Here is a 15889-nt window from a genome sequence, read left to right as displayed (position 1 = left end):
CAAAGGGAATCGGGGAGGAGGGACAGGAGAGAAAACAAACATCTTTTGACAGGTGGAGTGGAGAGAGAAAAAAGGAGATTGAACACAACAATTGCTCCAAGAGAAGAGTTTACAAACATTACTGCAAAATATTCTCGAAGGCTTTCACGGCCAGGATCTGATGGTTGTTGTGGGTTTTTCGGGCTCTCTGGCCGTGTTCTGAAGGTTGTTCTTCCTAACGTTTCGCCCGTATATCTTTCTGACAACCACCTTGACACTGTTGAAGGACTCTGGTGATGGTACACCACAGACTCAGGACTGATAACTCTGCCCAGCCATGGGTCCCCAGATGTTCCTGAACTACAAGTCCCAGAAATCCTGTCCAGCAGGATGAAGGCTTCTCAAGAACATCTGGGGACCCAAAGTTAGGAACTACTGCTCTTGACTGTGTCTCTGAGATGTGCCCGAAACGTCTTGAATGAGCAATTATTTCCTGTAATAAGCTACGCAGACTTTACGTGAACACCAGTAGGATTCCAGCCAGTAACATACAGTATTCCCAAAGTATAGCTTTTAGACAAATGTTTCAAAAGATTTTTTAAAAATCACTCTAAAATACAAACCATGGCTCCTTATACCCTGAAATTGCTCAGGAAGTGTTGTTTTGAAGGAAAGAGTCCATGTTACTCGTTATGCAAAGTGATGCATTTGTAGAGATTCACATATTTCTCAAGGAAGTTACACACGCATCCCAAGCATGATTTGTCACAAGCAATGTCACGGCTCATAACACATTACTTCTCAGCTGTAAACTCCCACAGAAGCCTGGATCCTTGACTGCTGAGTGTACAAACACACACGCACGCATTCAAGGGGGTAGCTAGGGGGCCCCTTGAAGCAGACAATCCTTTCCCCATTCAGTTCCCTCTTTTCAACTTTGCCAAATGGGGTGCTCTGGACTAATATTTGACTACAGTTCCCATCACCCATAGCCACATACCTTTTTTTTTAAATGAAAAATAATTTTTCTGCTTTAAAAAAAAAAGCCCCCTTCTCTCCTCCTGAACCAATTTCTCCAGGTTTTACCCCCAATCCCCCAAACACACTGTTTAAGGCTAGAGAGAAGCATTTTTAAAAGATGAAAGTGATTTCTGATCACTTTGTGCTTTTTTTTTTTTTGCTGCACCAACTCCCATCTGGACGAAGAGGTAGGATTACCGTTTGAGTTATTTCAACCTTGTATGCTGCCTTTAGTACACTGGGTCCCAACCTAGTAGTTCTTGGACTACGACTCCCACAAATCCTGTCCAGGATGGCTCGTGGTGATGGCTTCTGGGAGTCGTAGTCCAAGAACATCTGGGCACCCAAGGTGGGAGCCATTGCTTTAGTTAGGTTTGGCTGGGAGGGACCTTTCTTGCCCAGGGTGATCATCAATCAACCGAGCAGTAACCAATTGTTCTTCCCTGTGTTTGATTTCAAAGAAAGTCACACCTCTCTTCTTAAGTATCTTTCCCTCTCTTTTTAATCTGCTGGCAGTTAATGCAGGTTAGTGCAGTTAGAGTGCTGTTAGAATGTAGTCCGTATGATTCTGCTGGAAGCAGGTGGTATAGTTTGTTGAGCCCTGTGGCTGCAAGAAGTCATTCTTCTACAGTATGCTGGTTTTTGATCTATTCAATTGTGAGTAACTGGAACCTTTTTATTCTTTCTCTTACCATTTTCCTCAGAGTGAGTTATTGAGAATTGTAAGTGCCAGTCGATGAGACAAAAAAAGTAATGTTCTACTCTGGCGAGACTTGAAGCTAATTCTGTTCTGTAAGTCCCCATACTTCTGCTGTGCAGAGAGGTTTTTAACAAAAATTCAACAACTCTGCAATAATAATTTGTGCCTTACAGGTAACCTGGAAAGAGAAGGGGGAGAGAGAATCCCTTCCCCCATATGACTACCATGCTGACAATTTACCAAAAATGTTCAGACTCCTACTGATCTTTCTCATTTGCCAGGGCAACCAGACTGATGGGTAGTTGACACATCTGGCATAAAAGCATGCATAAGCTTTCCATGAGTACATATCAAAGTATAATGGAGCCCCTGCCTTCTTCTCCACAGCAGCAACACACATAGTGTACTTCCCCATCTGGCTGCCACTCCTTCTTCCTGGCAGGCTCTGTCCCCTCCCATCTGCTCTAAAACAATTAGTTGGGTTCCTGAACAGTGATGGAAGAATCAGGAACAGACACGCGGAGAAATCTTGGACCTTAACATTGTAGGACAGGCACTGGCAATGCAGACTAAGGGATTCTGGGAATTGTGGTCCAAAACAAGGAACTCCTCCTTGGCTCCAGGCAAGCCTCTAGCCCCTTTGGGATGCCCAAGGGTCAACCGCCCACCCCATGCATGTCTGCAGTGCGCCAGTCCCAATGCGCCGGACGCTGTCTCTCTGCAAAGTCGGAGAAGCTATAAGCCGGTGCGAGAAGCCGCTGCACTCTGGAACAGGCCGCTGCTGTCGGCTTTTGCCAGATCCATGCCTTTTTTTGTGAATGTTGAGCTTTGAGAATTAGATCTTTGATCTGATTCTGTGTAATTGCTTCTGCACTCAAGTCTGAAAACCATTTGGGACGTGGAATTGAATTTTTGGGCTGCACGCTTGAGACTGGAGGGTCAGTGGTAGAGTTAAAAAAAACCCAAGGAGTAACAGCAGTCAAATATTTTTTCCCTATGTAAGCATGCATCACTGGGAAAGAGTGAGGGCAAGAGGAGAAGGGGGTGACAGAGGACGAGATGTCATCTCGTGAGAAGAGAAGACTCCCTGGAAAAGACCCTGATGTTGGGAAAGTGTGAAGGCAAGAGAAGGGGATGACAGAGGACGAGGTGGTTGGACAGGGTCACCAAAGCGACCAACATGACTTTGACCCAACTCCGTGAGGCAGTGGAAGACAGGAGGGCCTGGCATGCTCTGGTCCATGGGGTCACGAAGAATCGGACATGACTGGATGACTAAATAACATCAAAAGCATGCATCCAAGGGCACATAGTTTTATAGCTGCACCTATCATACTGTGCAACACAGCTAAGGATCTTGCTGTGCTGTTCCTCGGTTTTATCCAGGACAGAAACCTCATCTGGGGAGGGGTGTGTAGCACACAACATAGATGCACAGGCCCTATCCCCTACTGAGCACAATTACATCTTATAGATCCACTCACAGGATTATAGGCATAACCAGGCATGGCAGGATGGTGTGTATCCAGCCAGCTGAACTGTTTTTCTCTACCTCTGGGAGATCCGTGTCTGTCATGTCTGTTTTCTTCCCTCCCTCTTGCCTATGCACAAGAAAACACCAGTGGCACTTGGGGGGACACTATTTTCCCCTGCGGCTGCTGTTATCCCCCCCCCCATCGGAGCTACAACCAAATAAACAAATCAACCATTGTCCTTAAATGAATTTGAGCCGCATACCTATTATTCCAGTATAGGCCAGTAAACAGGCAGCATAGTTTTCCCTCTGGCATCCCGTGGCGGACTGGGCGGAGGGCTGGCAGTTAAACTGGAATTCAGCGTACCGGGATCTGAAAGAGACGAAGTGATGGGATGGTGTCAAAGAAGGATTGCCTTAAAAGAGTGTTAAACAGGGGTGTTTGGTTTGCAAAAAGGGTCAAGGGGTGGAGAATTAGCATCCTGGTTGAAGACAAGTGTTTTTTCCCCCCCGCAGTGAGTGTTTTGAGTGGAAAAGTTGGAGCAAACTTCTAATGGGCACCCAAAGAATAGCTTAGTCATAAGCCATAAGGCTGCTTTCTCCCCCCCCCCCCCCCCAATCTGCAGAAGCCCAGCAAACTCTCTGCGTGCCTCATCGTTCTTTCTTTCCCTGAATGGGAGAAGGATGCAAGCAAATCAGATGTCCGGTGTGGCCACAGTGAGACATGCCTTAGTTACATCCCCGTTGGATTACTGTTACAGGCTCTCTGTGGGGCTGCCCTTGAAGGCGGTTTGGAGATTTCAGCTGGTTCAAAAGGAAGCATCCAGACGACGGACTGGGGCCAGTTATGGGAGGAGCACATCACACCCCAGTGACAAGAACTGCACTGGCTCCCAGTCCCTTTCTGGGCCCAGTTCAAAGTGCTGGTCATTACCTAGCGAGCCCTATACAGGCTCCCTGAAGGGCCATATCTCCTCTTGGAGGCATTTAGGATCATCATCAGAAGCGCAGGCATGGATGATGGGGACACGAGACAGAGCCTTCTCTGTGGTGGCTCCTGGGTTATGGAATGAAGATCTGGCTGGCCCCCTTCCATTTGTCCTTCCGCCGACAGCTGAAGACCCATCTTTTCAGGCCAGCTTTTAGCCATCACGACCGAATCCCTGAGTGCCTTTTTAGAGTTACAATAGTTTCTAAGGTTGACTTGCTTTTTAATATTCAATTGTGTTTCAACGAGCACATCGTTTAATATTTTTTTAAATGTTTAACTTAACATGTTTTCAATTCTATTCGCTTTAATATTGTGAGCCGCCTTGGGTCTCCTTATTGGGAGAAAGGTGGCATACAAATAATAATAATAATAATAATAATAATAATAATAATAATAATAATAATAATAATAATAATAATAATAATAATAATAATAAGCAAATAAAATATTGTCTTGCATTGTCTGGGGCCGGCTGCTCCTCACTCACCTAAAAGGTTGTCAAAGCTGAGTTTGGCACCCAGCCTTTACATTCAAAGAGGATGGCCTCTGCTCTCCCCAGATCCCATGAAGGGCGGAGTTCCTTTCAGGAGAAGGAGTTCAAACCTTTAGGACAACTTCTGGGGAGGAAAGGGTTACATTTCTCCCCCATGGCTGCTGTGATCCCAGTAACAACCAGTGCCTCCCAGCGGGTGGGTTTGGCAGGGGAGAGCCCGGCAAAGGCAGCTTCCCTTCCTTGATCTCCTTCAATCCTGCCTTCTCGTCCTCCGGACTCTCCTCGCCTGCAAATCATGGCATGACAGCCCTCCAAGGGCAAAGAGCCCGGAGTTCATTTAAAGCCAAGATGGATGTGACGCCGGGGAGATCTATGGGCTGATTCCCCATTTCTTTAAATTTTGTTTCTAAGCAGCTGTGGAAGGGTAAGGGCGGGCGGGCAGGGGGGCAGCTCCGGGGGAAGGAGATGCTGCTTTCTGGATCTCAACCCCTCCCACGGTGCTTTTTAGGGCATGCATTTGGAGGGGAGAGGTCAGATCAGAAAAAAAAAAAAAACACTCCCTCCAACATCCCAGGGCTTGATCTACTTCCCAGGGACGTTTGCAAATCTTTGGCTCCACCTCCCAGACCCAAATCTTTGGTCCCAAGTCTATGAGTCCTGGGTGCGAAGTCTGGGTCTCTATTAAAAAGAAGGGTTTTCTCCCCAGAAAAAAAGGGTGGGGTGGATGGGTTCCGAGTCACAAGCCAAATCTGAGTCATGGGGGGGGACCCAAATTGAATCGCCCCTGCGACTTAAGTCCAATTGACAGTGAGTCCACATTCCTGCTACTTTCCCACTTCGGCATTGCAGAAATGTGCCCAGTTTTAATGGAAACGGAGAGATTTCTGTGCTGAGGGCAGAGCTCACAGGACAGTCCTCAAGAAGGAAAGGGAATGATTTTTCAAAGTGCAAAAGAGGCCGATTAAGATTGCATTCGTTAATCCTGAAGTCCTCTCCTCCCTTTTCCCTCTGCTGTGATGAAAGAGACCCCACGAGAAACAAGGATTCCCACACGTTCAGAGTCAAGCCGTACGAGAGGCCAGCTTCGTTCAGAACGGCGGTTTCTCAAGAGGGGGTGATGTGCTTGTTTTTTCCTGTCGCCTGAATGCGGTCACTTCGCTTGCTTGAGTTTTGGGGTCGGTCCAGGGGCAGGCAAGCTATGGACTTCATCTGAAAGTCGATGGCCTTGACATGGCAGCTTTGAAGGAAAGTGTCTCAAGAAGGATAACGTTTCTTACCATCCGACTGTAAAGATGGAGTCTTGTCTAGGTTGGCCTTCAGAATGTGTTTTTAAATCATGCTAAACAATGCATTCTGTCACCATTTCCAAATCGACATGGAAATCCAACTGCACATTTTGTCAATTATCAGACCTATAGAACCTGAGAACTGAGCTCTACTGCCTAGTGTTTTGCTGTCCCAAATGCACTTAGCTATCTGCGCATTTTTATTTACAGGAGATTTCAAGATTACGTAGGCGGGCAGTTCATGGCATTCATGCTGGCAGAGAAACCCCTCACCTGAAAAGTTTGGGGTGAGCCTTCCCAGTGGATTTATAAGTGCCCGATTCCCCTCTCTTTCTCTCTGGGGTTCCAGATATTTTTGGTAAGCTGAAAATTCTCCAAGTTGCACTTTCATGTTATAAAATGCTAATTTCAGCACAATCAATGGGGGGGGGGGGGAAGAATTCTGAGAGTTGTTCAAAAAAGGTAACTTTCCCAAGTTCTATGGAAACAAATCTCTCTGAAAGAAGCCAGCCTGTTGTCACTTTGCTGTTTGATCTATTCGCAACTGTGAGTAAATAAAATGTTTTTATTCTTTCTCCTACCATGGTCTCAAAGTGAGCTATTGAGACTGTAAGTGCCAGTGAGTGAGAAAAGGGATGGACTAATCTTGGGGGAATTTGAAGCTGTTCTGCCCTGTGAATCCTTGTGCTTGAGCTGCACAGCTAGAGAAATCTGACCAAGAAATCAAAACTCTGCAAAATTTATGATACCTGGAGTGGTTAAATATAGAGATCACCCACCCCTTATTTTGGATTTTGCTCATGGACTATTTGGCTGTGTTTCTTTCTCTCCCCCCCCCTCATCTTCATCAGAATTACTCTCTCTCTCTTTTGCATTCTTTACAAGGGGGGAAATGGGTTTTGGAGGCAAATGCCCCATACCTGCAGACGTAGTTGCCCCGGCAGGAATCCAGAGGAGCCAAGCAGTTCGGTTTCTCCTTGGCTTCGTAGGAGCAGGCGGGCACGATGGTCTGCCTCCGCCGCTCGGCACAGGCTGTGTCCTCACAGGGGCAGAAGAGCAGCTCGTGGGTGTACTCCGGGGGGACGCGGTCAAAGAACTTCCGCACGGCCTTGTGGCATTTGGAGCGGTTGCAGGTGTCCGCTCGGGCCACCCGCCGGATGCAGGAGGAGACGTACTCGGTCCGCAGGCGCTGGCACATTTCGTCCACGTTGCAGGCCTTGGCGGCGTCCAGGCACCGGTTCACCTGAGTCACCTCGTTTTCGGAACCTGCGCAGGAGTGGGAAAAAAAAACACCAGTCCGGCTTAGCACAACTGTACGGCTCAATTCATAAAGGGGGTTCAGTTTAGCACTGGAAGGTCCCATCCCCATTGAAGCAAAAACTTAGGAGTAATATTGTCACTTGTAATAAGAACTAGCTAGTCAAGAGCTGACACTGTTCCCTGTCATTGGAGCTGGGAACCAATTAGTTAAAAGTAATTAGTTACATGTAACTAGTTATGCTTTTCAGTAACAAGAGTGCAATGAAGTTACTTTTTGAAAACCAATGGTAGTTGCAAAGTTACTCTTTAGGGTCCTTGAATAATGTTTTCTAGCAGCTGTCAAACGTTATTTTAAAAAGACATTTTCGGGATTTTAAAATGATAGACGTTTGGACTCTTGGACCACATAACTAACTACACCACGGATTCAGTCCACCGTAGTTGAAGGAATGCTGTAAGCCTGCATCTACCGTTGTTGCTTTAAACTTGTGCATATCATAGTCTGAATAAGGGAAGCTGGATCTGTCTTGCTAGCTCCATCATTGGGGTGGCTTGTGAGTCTGGATAAGGGAGGCACCTCTTGCCACATTTTTTTTTGGGGGGGGCAGGAATCTATGTCCTCAATGTCAATAGGAAGCTTTCTTCTCCCCCACCCCCAAACTGGGTTCAGGCCCATGGTCAAAGGCTAGATGTAAGGCTCTAGCTTCACAGATTTAGAGGAAATCTGAATTAAAGCAATGTGACAAGAGGGCTTGGAATTATTTCATCAATAGAACAACCAGTAACTCTAATTACATTATAGTTCCTTTTAAAGAGCGAGCTTAGTGGCATTTTGACGGGAATTCTTGTGCATCTAACCGTGTCAAACTTATGATGTTCTTTTTTAAACTGACAGCATCAACGGGCAAATCGACAACATGAGCAACTTTTTTAAAACTTTGCTTTGAACAACAATCATGCTTTTAAAAGAAAAAAACCAAAATGAGCCAGGAAAAAAACAAATTACTTAAAACACACACACAAATACCAACAACTTTTCAGCCTTTCAGACGCCGGGCTGACCACCTTCCTTCCTCACCACAAGAAGCCTCCATTTCATGAAACGGCTCAGATTCACCCGTTGTTTGTGGGGGGTGTCAGAAACTCAGATACGAGTGTCTGTTCATTGACAGTTCAGCCACTCTCAGTCACAGCGGTCTGTTTTCCAAAGAGGTTTCAAGGAGATGAGGGCAGAGATACCGTGCTGTCAGTGCAATGGGGCCGGAAGCCCTATTCAGAGTGGGATCTTTCTCAAGCGAAATATTTGAGTCATTCCTGGAGAAATCCGAAGTATTAAAAGAAGACTCTCCGAAGGGGCATCACCCATTAATTCCTCAGATGCCACTGGATTTTCCCAAAGGAAAGTGTGATACCTGAATGTGAGGATTTTCTCTTAGGTGAAATGTCTCGGGGTTCCAAAGGGAAAAGGGATGATAGCCACATTTGTCAGGGAAACATGCCTAGTGAGAGCAAAGTTCGAAAACGGGCGGGGTAGATCCAAAATCCGGCACACGGTTCCACTGCTTTCTCCTATGACTCCTATGCATGGAAGCCTAAGCTTGATAGGTCATCAGTATACCATAAATCTAAGACTGTGCCTGTGTGCGGGTGCCTCTCTCTCTCTCTCTCTTTCTCTCTCTCTCTCTCTCTGTGCACAATAGTCTGCAGTGGTCCCCAACATTGGGCCTCCAGATGTTCTTGGACTACAGCTCCCAGAAGCCTTCACCACTACCTCTGCTGGCCAGGATTTCTGGGAGTTAAAGTCCAAGAACATCTGGAGGCCCAAGGTTGGGGACCACTGGTCTAGAGGCTAACACGCACTAATAGCAGCTGCTCTGGTGCATGCAAGATGGTGAAATACAATGTTTTTGAGCATGTTTGAAAGGCATGTCCTGAAGTCATCAATATGGACCCAAAATCTAGGATTGCCAGAATTGCTTGAGATTTCAGGTCCAAAAACTGGAGGACTGTGATGGAACCCTCGCCAAGTTTACCTAGGAACAACAGAAATAAGACGATTGGCTGGAAGAATGCAGGGGGAGAGCCAATTGGGAAGAAGAAGAAGAAAGGAGGAGAGTTAAATTGTATTCCAAGAAAGGAGGTTGGACTTTAAGAGTGGGCTATACATGGAGTGTTAATTGGTATCTTGAAGAGGGAGGCTGGATGTTTGGAAGCTCACATGAAACGCAGTGTAATGCGAAGTTGAGCTCTGTTTAGTTTCACCAATTGTTAAGTGATAATCAAGAGCAGTCTTTAAAATGTTTCAATCTTTGCTTGGGAACGCGTGTTTGGGCAGAAGGCAAGCCTAATAAAAAGCAACGGCATTTTAAATGCCATCATCCTGGGCATAGGTGGTCACCAGGATAAACCCCCAACCTTGAGTGTCAGGGCCAATTCGAGTGATTGTGGGATCCCACTGAGTGGAGTGACCTGGTGGGGTAGGTGTGTTGCATGTGGGCACTTTCTGTACGTAGAATGGTCAACGGAAGGGCGATCCAGATGTGATCCATTAATTGGAGAGGAGAGGAGGTCACCGACGAGCGAAGGCATGCCAAAACTGGGAAGCATTCAACTGAAATCCATGTTGGAAGAGACACATCTCAAGATATACAGAAAGGGTGTTTGTCATTAAAATGCCCAACGTGTTTTGGCCTGTTAATATTTTAACACTTCAAGGCCTTCTGGAGGGCAAGATGTCAAGGGAAACTCATCTACAGAAATTCCTGAGGAAAAAAAAAAGGCTCTGATACAAATTCTCGACAACATGCTGGCTTTCTTTGGCCCCTCCCGAAGAAGGCCTTAAAATATTAAAAGGCCCCAATGTGTTGGGCATTTTAATAATGGACATGCCTGCACGGCATCTTGAGAGCACCTTTTCTAGAGATGCCAAATCAGCAGCTTTCCACTCCCTGGGATGTCAGGGCCATAACCCGAGACCAAGAAGTGGAATGCCCGGATGTTACAGAGGGACAACAGTGCAAATATTTGCAAAATACTATTTTTCAAAAATTGTTTATTTAAATATTTATATGTTGCATTTCTCCACGTAGGAAACCCAAGTTGGCTCACCAATAAGACATTTAAAGAACGCTATCTAAATATCGCATCGAAAAAACCATTAAAGAAACATTAAGATTTAAACACATGAGGGATGGACGATATGGATTTCCTTGTGGGTGAAAATAAATATTAGGTGTACAACATGTGCAAACCGACTTTAAAAGGGGACAGTGAATACTAGTCAGGTGTGGGGGAAAAGTGGGCCCCAGATTTTAAAACCACTAGGTATGGGATTTTTAGAATTCATGGCGTGCAGCTCCCAGAGGTCTGCAGGAATTCTTGATACCAGATTTTGGGAAGGCTTTAGTCAACCCCCACTCAGGTATCTGGAATCACTTTCTGTCTCCCCTCTAAAAGTCAGCTGTCTTCTACTGCTGAGGCCACTGCCTCTTTCTGTCTGATGGTAGAGTCGGCCCTGTGCCCTTATCACTCTTCTCCAGCGCTTGGAGATGTCAAATGGACCTTGTGGGAGAGTCCGCTTCACATTGTTCTGCAGCCTGGATTTCTGGTTCTCTGATCATCAGGTGAGCATCATTATTTGAAAGGCAGGAGAGCGGGAACATGGTCACTGTAAAGGATAATATTATTCCTACTTTGGGTGAACGTAGAAAAATAATAGATTGTTTCATCTTGGAGGAAATGAAACCCATCCCTTGTTTCCAGAAGAGATTTGCTGGTGAAAAGGAGCAACACTCAACAACAGACAAGCAAGGTGATCTCTTGAGAAATATGCCCTTAAACAAGGATAACAGAAATATATTGTTGTTATGCTTTGTCAACACGCCCAGAAAGAAAACCATCCAGGAAAATGGAAAGGGGATTTGCTTTGCTTTTCACTGACGGCAAAATTCTTTCAAGAAACCTGAAGTCCATTTGTGCAATCACTCAAAGAGCCCAATTATGCATTACGAATGACATATAGCTAGAAGCTGAAATCTTGCAGTATTCAGAGGCGTAATTGTGATGTAGTTTTGTGTCCAAGGAATCAGACTTGTAAACAAAAGTCCATTTTTAAAAACAACTCAGAGACCAATTACAGCATAATGGAGGCTCATTTTCAAGCTGTGGGAGATAACTAGATGTTTCCAGCACTTAAGGAATTCTCCCTTCTAATGATGATCTATCTATAATGTATAGTTTGTCCAGGAGGTGGGGAGGAAGCAGGACAAGAATAATATTGGCACATACCTGCAGTGATGGAGGCTAACCGGACGTAATCAAAGCCCCTCACAAATGGTTCATAAGGGGATGTCTCCATGACGCTCATGCCTACGGAAAATAGAAACAGGGCTTACTCCAGAAACACACACAGCTATCATGATTGTTGTTATTGCTATGTGTTACATCTCATTCAATTTGAAAACAAACAAACAAATATCAGGGCAGCTTATGACATTAAAAAGGGGTCAGATACCACACTACAACACAGTAAACAAAAGCAGTACCCCAAACATACTGAAAGCAGCAAGACACAACAATTCATTCAAAAAAATCTGACTCAGGCAGCAAGTTCTCAAGGGAAAGCTTATTTCAAGAGAAAGGTCTTATTTGCCTGCTTGGGGTAGGACAGCCAAGACGGCGCCAGGCGGGCCTCCAGTGGGAGGGAGTTCCAAAGTCTCTGGGAGCAACCACAGAGAAGACCTTCTTCTGTGTACCCACCAAACACACCTGTGAGGGTAGCAGGACCGAGATGATGGTCTCCCCTGATGATCTTCACACCCAGGCAGACTCATTAAGGGAGACGCGGTATTTGAGATCGCTTGGACCCGAGCTGTTTAGGGCTTTGTAGGTTAGAAATCAAAAATGAGAGACTACATCTCAGGAGGTAGAAAAATGTAAATGATCTGATTTTAAAATGTTCAACCCATTTTGGCACATGGCCTTCTTCAGGAGTTGGGCGTAAGAACAGGCCATGTGCCCAAACACATTGAGAATTTTATAGTCAGAATAAAGATCACTTACATTTTTCTACCTCCCGAGACCTGAGTCTTTCATTCTTATTTCTGATACCTTTGGATGTATCGGGTCCATTGCATTTTTGCTTTGTCGGTTAGAACCAGTACGGGATGATGGTGGCCGGCCTCAGCATGTGAGAGATCACCCAAGAGATTCAGCAAGAAGCAAATAATGTCACGCTAGGAAAGTTAGTAAACATTCCACTCACTGACAAGTGACTGTGTATGGATGGAGCCTCTCTTAAACGGGATGCCACCCCAGAAAATGCCACACTTCACTCATTCCCTGCCTGAGCCTCAGGTGGCAGACGGACATAAAGAAGGATGTCAGAAAATTATTTTAACAATTGAATAGGTTCATACATGTGCAAGGGGCTCTTCTGATACCCCAAGGTCAAGCCACAGAAGACTTAAAATTTTCCTTTGCTCCCAAAAGGAGAAGAAGCCAGCGAAGTTGACTTAAAACTGGGTAGACATGGCCCACCGCACCAGTCATAATAAAACCATCTGGCTGTGTGTTTTAGACCAACTGAAGTTTCTGGACAGTCTTCAAAGGCAGGCCCAGGCAGAATGGGCTAAAGTAGTCTAGCATGGCGGTTACTGGAAGGTGGAGAACTCTGCTCACGTTACTTCTGTCTCCAGGGCTTAGTTAAAGCTGGCATACCAGTCTTGGTGGGCAGAGGGATGGGACAAGATCTGGTTGAGTTCCTTGGGCACGTTTTAAAAGGGGCTTTAAAAAATTGATTTCCGAGCCGTCTCTTTTATATATGCATTTTTTTCTCTGTGTGAGTGTTTTCCCTGACTTCTGTTTCATCTTCTTCCCCTCACAAAACCAGAGGCAGAGCTATTTTGAACAATAAGCAATTTACCATCCTCTGTTTTCTAAAGCAGTAAAAATGTGCAGTTTATAGAAAAAAAAAATCTGGGGAAGAAGGGAAAAATCCATAATTGCTCAAACAAATGCATATTGCTACCGTATCCTGCTACAGATAGAAGAAAAGATATAGTAACACCACAGAGAAACTCTGCATGGGCTGTAAATCAACATGTTTTTAACGGTTATATCAACAAATCACTATGCGGCTTTCTCTGGGGAGTAAGTGATGCTCCTAAGGAAAAAAAAGGATTAAAATCAATGGTTGTAAACGAAGGCGGCCTACTTTAAATAATGACTTCTAGTGCTGATTTCAATCAATTCTGCCTCTCAAGGGACTGCCTGTTGAAAACTTTTCTGCAGGTCCCTCCTGCCTTGGCTTGATTGCTTTCTTAGGGCCTATCCGGACTGACCATTTTGGTGTGGGCTGAATTGAGCTACAAAGGGTCTGTTGAGGTTGAGGGGAGGAGCGATGAGCCATCTGGCATGCTCCTCCCATCCAAAGAGCCAACAATCCCTTGTAGCCCAATCAGCTATCAATTAAACACTTCCCCTGATCCTCTGTGGATGGTCAGGGGAAGTGAAATCATTTTTTTTACATTGCTCCTCTCTCCCTCTGTTGATACTATTCTGTTTTCTTTCTTCCCTTTTCCCTGCTTCTCATCTCTTGTTCTCCCTCCTATTTATCTCTCACCCCTCAGAATCTGGAGCCACAACGGCAGACACAGCTGGAACCTGCTCTCTCCTGGCTAAACAAGAAGCATGCCAAAAAGAATGCATGCCTTACTGTTGGGCCAGAATGTCATGAGTTCAGCCAAAGAAGATCTGGAATCTGAGGGGTTAATTACAGCCGAGGAAAATGTTGGGCAATTAGAAGCACAGACAGCTGAATCATCACCAGATTCTCCTCCCCCAGTAGCCAGAGTGAGGGACAAGCTTTGTCAGGGACTCATGACACAAAGGTCTGAGGCTCGTATGAATGCTTTCCACAGGAACATCAGGTCGACTAGCCCTGAGTATTTAGCAAAACGAAGTGTGCTGCTTATATACCGCCCCATAGTGCTTCAAGCACTCTCTGGGCGGTTTACAAGTTAATTATGCAGGCTACATATTGCCCCTCCCCCCAGCAAGCTGGGTATTAATTTTACCGACCTCGGAAGGATAGAAGACTGAGTCAACCTTGAGCTGGCTACCTGGGATTCGAACCCCAGGTCGTGAGCACAGTTTTGGCTGCAGTACAGCGGTTTTAACCACTGCGCCACGAAGCTCCATATTAGCAGGAGTATTAGCAGGATGGAATATTTTCTAGGAATTTAGATGACTGTTGCTGCTATATAATCTGTACCCAGAGGCTTGGAAGGCTGTGGAAGCAATAATTCTCTGGCTCGCATCCACACTCCTGCTTATCTCAGACCTTGCTCTCTTGACCCTTGGCTTTGGACTCTGACTTCTGACTACAGTTTGTGTTTTGGCTTTGGCAATTTGGCCTTTGTTTTGTATCTCTGGACTTCTGACTTTGGACTGACTTATTGGACTTTCGCCTGTTGTATCCCCTGGAAATGTGACACAGAAAGGTGTGTGACAACTTGTAAAGAGGAAGAAAGGCTTGCTCTAGGTAGAAACACTTGCAGATAAGGTCTTTTCCCCACTGATCCAAACTGTGCCGTTAGCGATCCATATGTCATATCTATATGTCAGTGTGGACAGCCTCTTAATTTCTTTTGGGGTACTTAGACATCAAAGTCTTGGGGCTCAAAAATTCTTTCGAGGTGTTGCTTGGCCCGTGCTGTCAGACACACTTTGGTTTCATTTGTGTTGATTCAGCGGACAATTTGATAATCGGCATGAATTATCTGGCAGCATCTTCCACTCTACTGGGAAAGTATATGAACCACCTTGAGAGAGACGTTTGCAAGAGGGGACGAGACTGAAATTGGGGAACAGCTGGGCAGTATTGACAATACTGAGTTTCACCCCTGTGTTTCAGTTCATCCCCTTTGTTTCCCTTGTTTTCATCATTTTTCACTATTCAGACAAATGCAAATACTTTAAAATATTCGCCACCAAATTGAATCCAAGGCACTTCACAGGGATGGTTCTGCTGGGATTCCCTAGTCAAATGGAGCTGAATTGAAGTAGCCATTCTCACACCCCTAACTTCCAAGCTTCGTCTTCACACACGGACACATTCAAGGTGAGTTCTGTACCCCATGGGAGGGAAATGGGGATGACTGTTTGGTTCAGAGCCCTAAAGGGACTCCCCCCTGTTCCACAGAAGAGCTTTGTGAAGTTTGGAAGCAACTTCTGGAAGCCAAGAGGCGGATTTGGGATCGTCCGGCTTGGCCAGGATTTACCCACCATCGTGAGGTGACACGATGCCTGCCAGCTTCTCACTTTTGGCCCCTTCCCTTTCTAAAAGAACTTCTGTGGACGGGACGGAGTCTTTCCCATTGACCCCACGGTGGCTCTTTTCAGAAACCGGGCCCAACTAAGCTTAGCACGGAGGGATTTAAGACCCTTACTCAGGTCGGCCAAATGGAAAATGGGACAGGTTTCCCCTCAAGTCCTTCTCATTTAGGACGATGTGCGTGCCACCACCTTGAGAGAACAAACGGATAAGGACGTAGGACATGGCTTTCTGTGTAGCCACGTGTTGCCTGTGGAACTCCCTTCCACCATGAGAGAGCCATTGTACGGACTGGTTTTTAAAGGTGTCTTTTAAAAGGTTTCCCAACCTCTTTTGAAGCAGGCTTCAGAT

General features: G+C 45.6%; 1 protein-coding gene across 1 annotated transcript in view; it reads right to left on the bottom strand.

The window, feature by feature from the left end:
- GFRA4 (GDNF family receptor alpha 4) overlaps nucleotides 1–15889 on the bottom strand; it is a 132045-nt gene that overhangs the window by 19420 nt on the left and 96736 nt on the right. Inside the window, exons 3-5 of the mRNA XM_020812893.3 lie at nucleotides 11491–11571; nucleotides 6864–7209; nucleotides 3437–3546 (exon numbers count right to left, since the gene is read on the bottom strand). Of these exons, the coding sequence (XP_020668552.1) occupies nucleotides 3437–3546; nucleotides 6864–7209; nucleotides 11491–11571 (537 nt within the window). The remainder of the gene's footprint in view (nucleotides 1–3436; nucleotides 3547–6863; nucleotides 7210–11490; nucleotides 11572–15889) is intronic.

The sequence above is a fragment of the Pogona vitticeps genome, chromosome 5, assembly GCF_051106095.1.
Source record: "Pogona vitticeps strain Pit_001003342236 chromosome 5, PviZW2.1, whole genome shotgun sequence".
Lineage (NCBI taxonomy): Eukaryota > Metazoa > Chordata > Lepidosauria > Squamata > Agamidae > Pogona > Pogona vitticeps.
The sequence above is the reverse complement of the archived record's forward strand: the minus strand, read 5'-3'. Positions and strand labels throughout refer to the sequence as shown.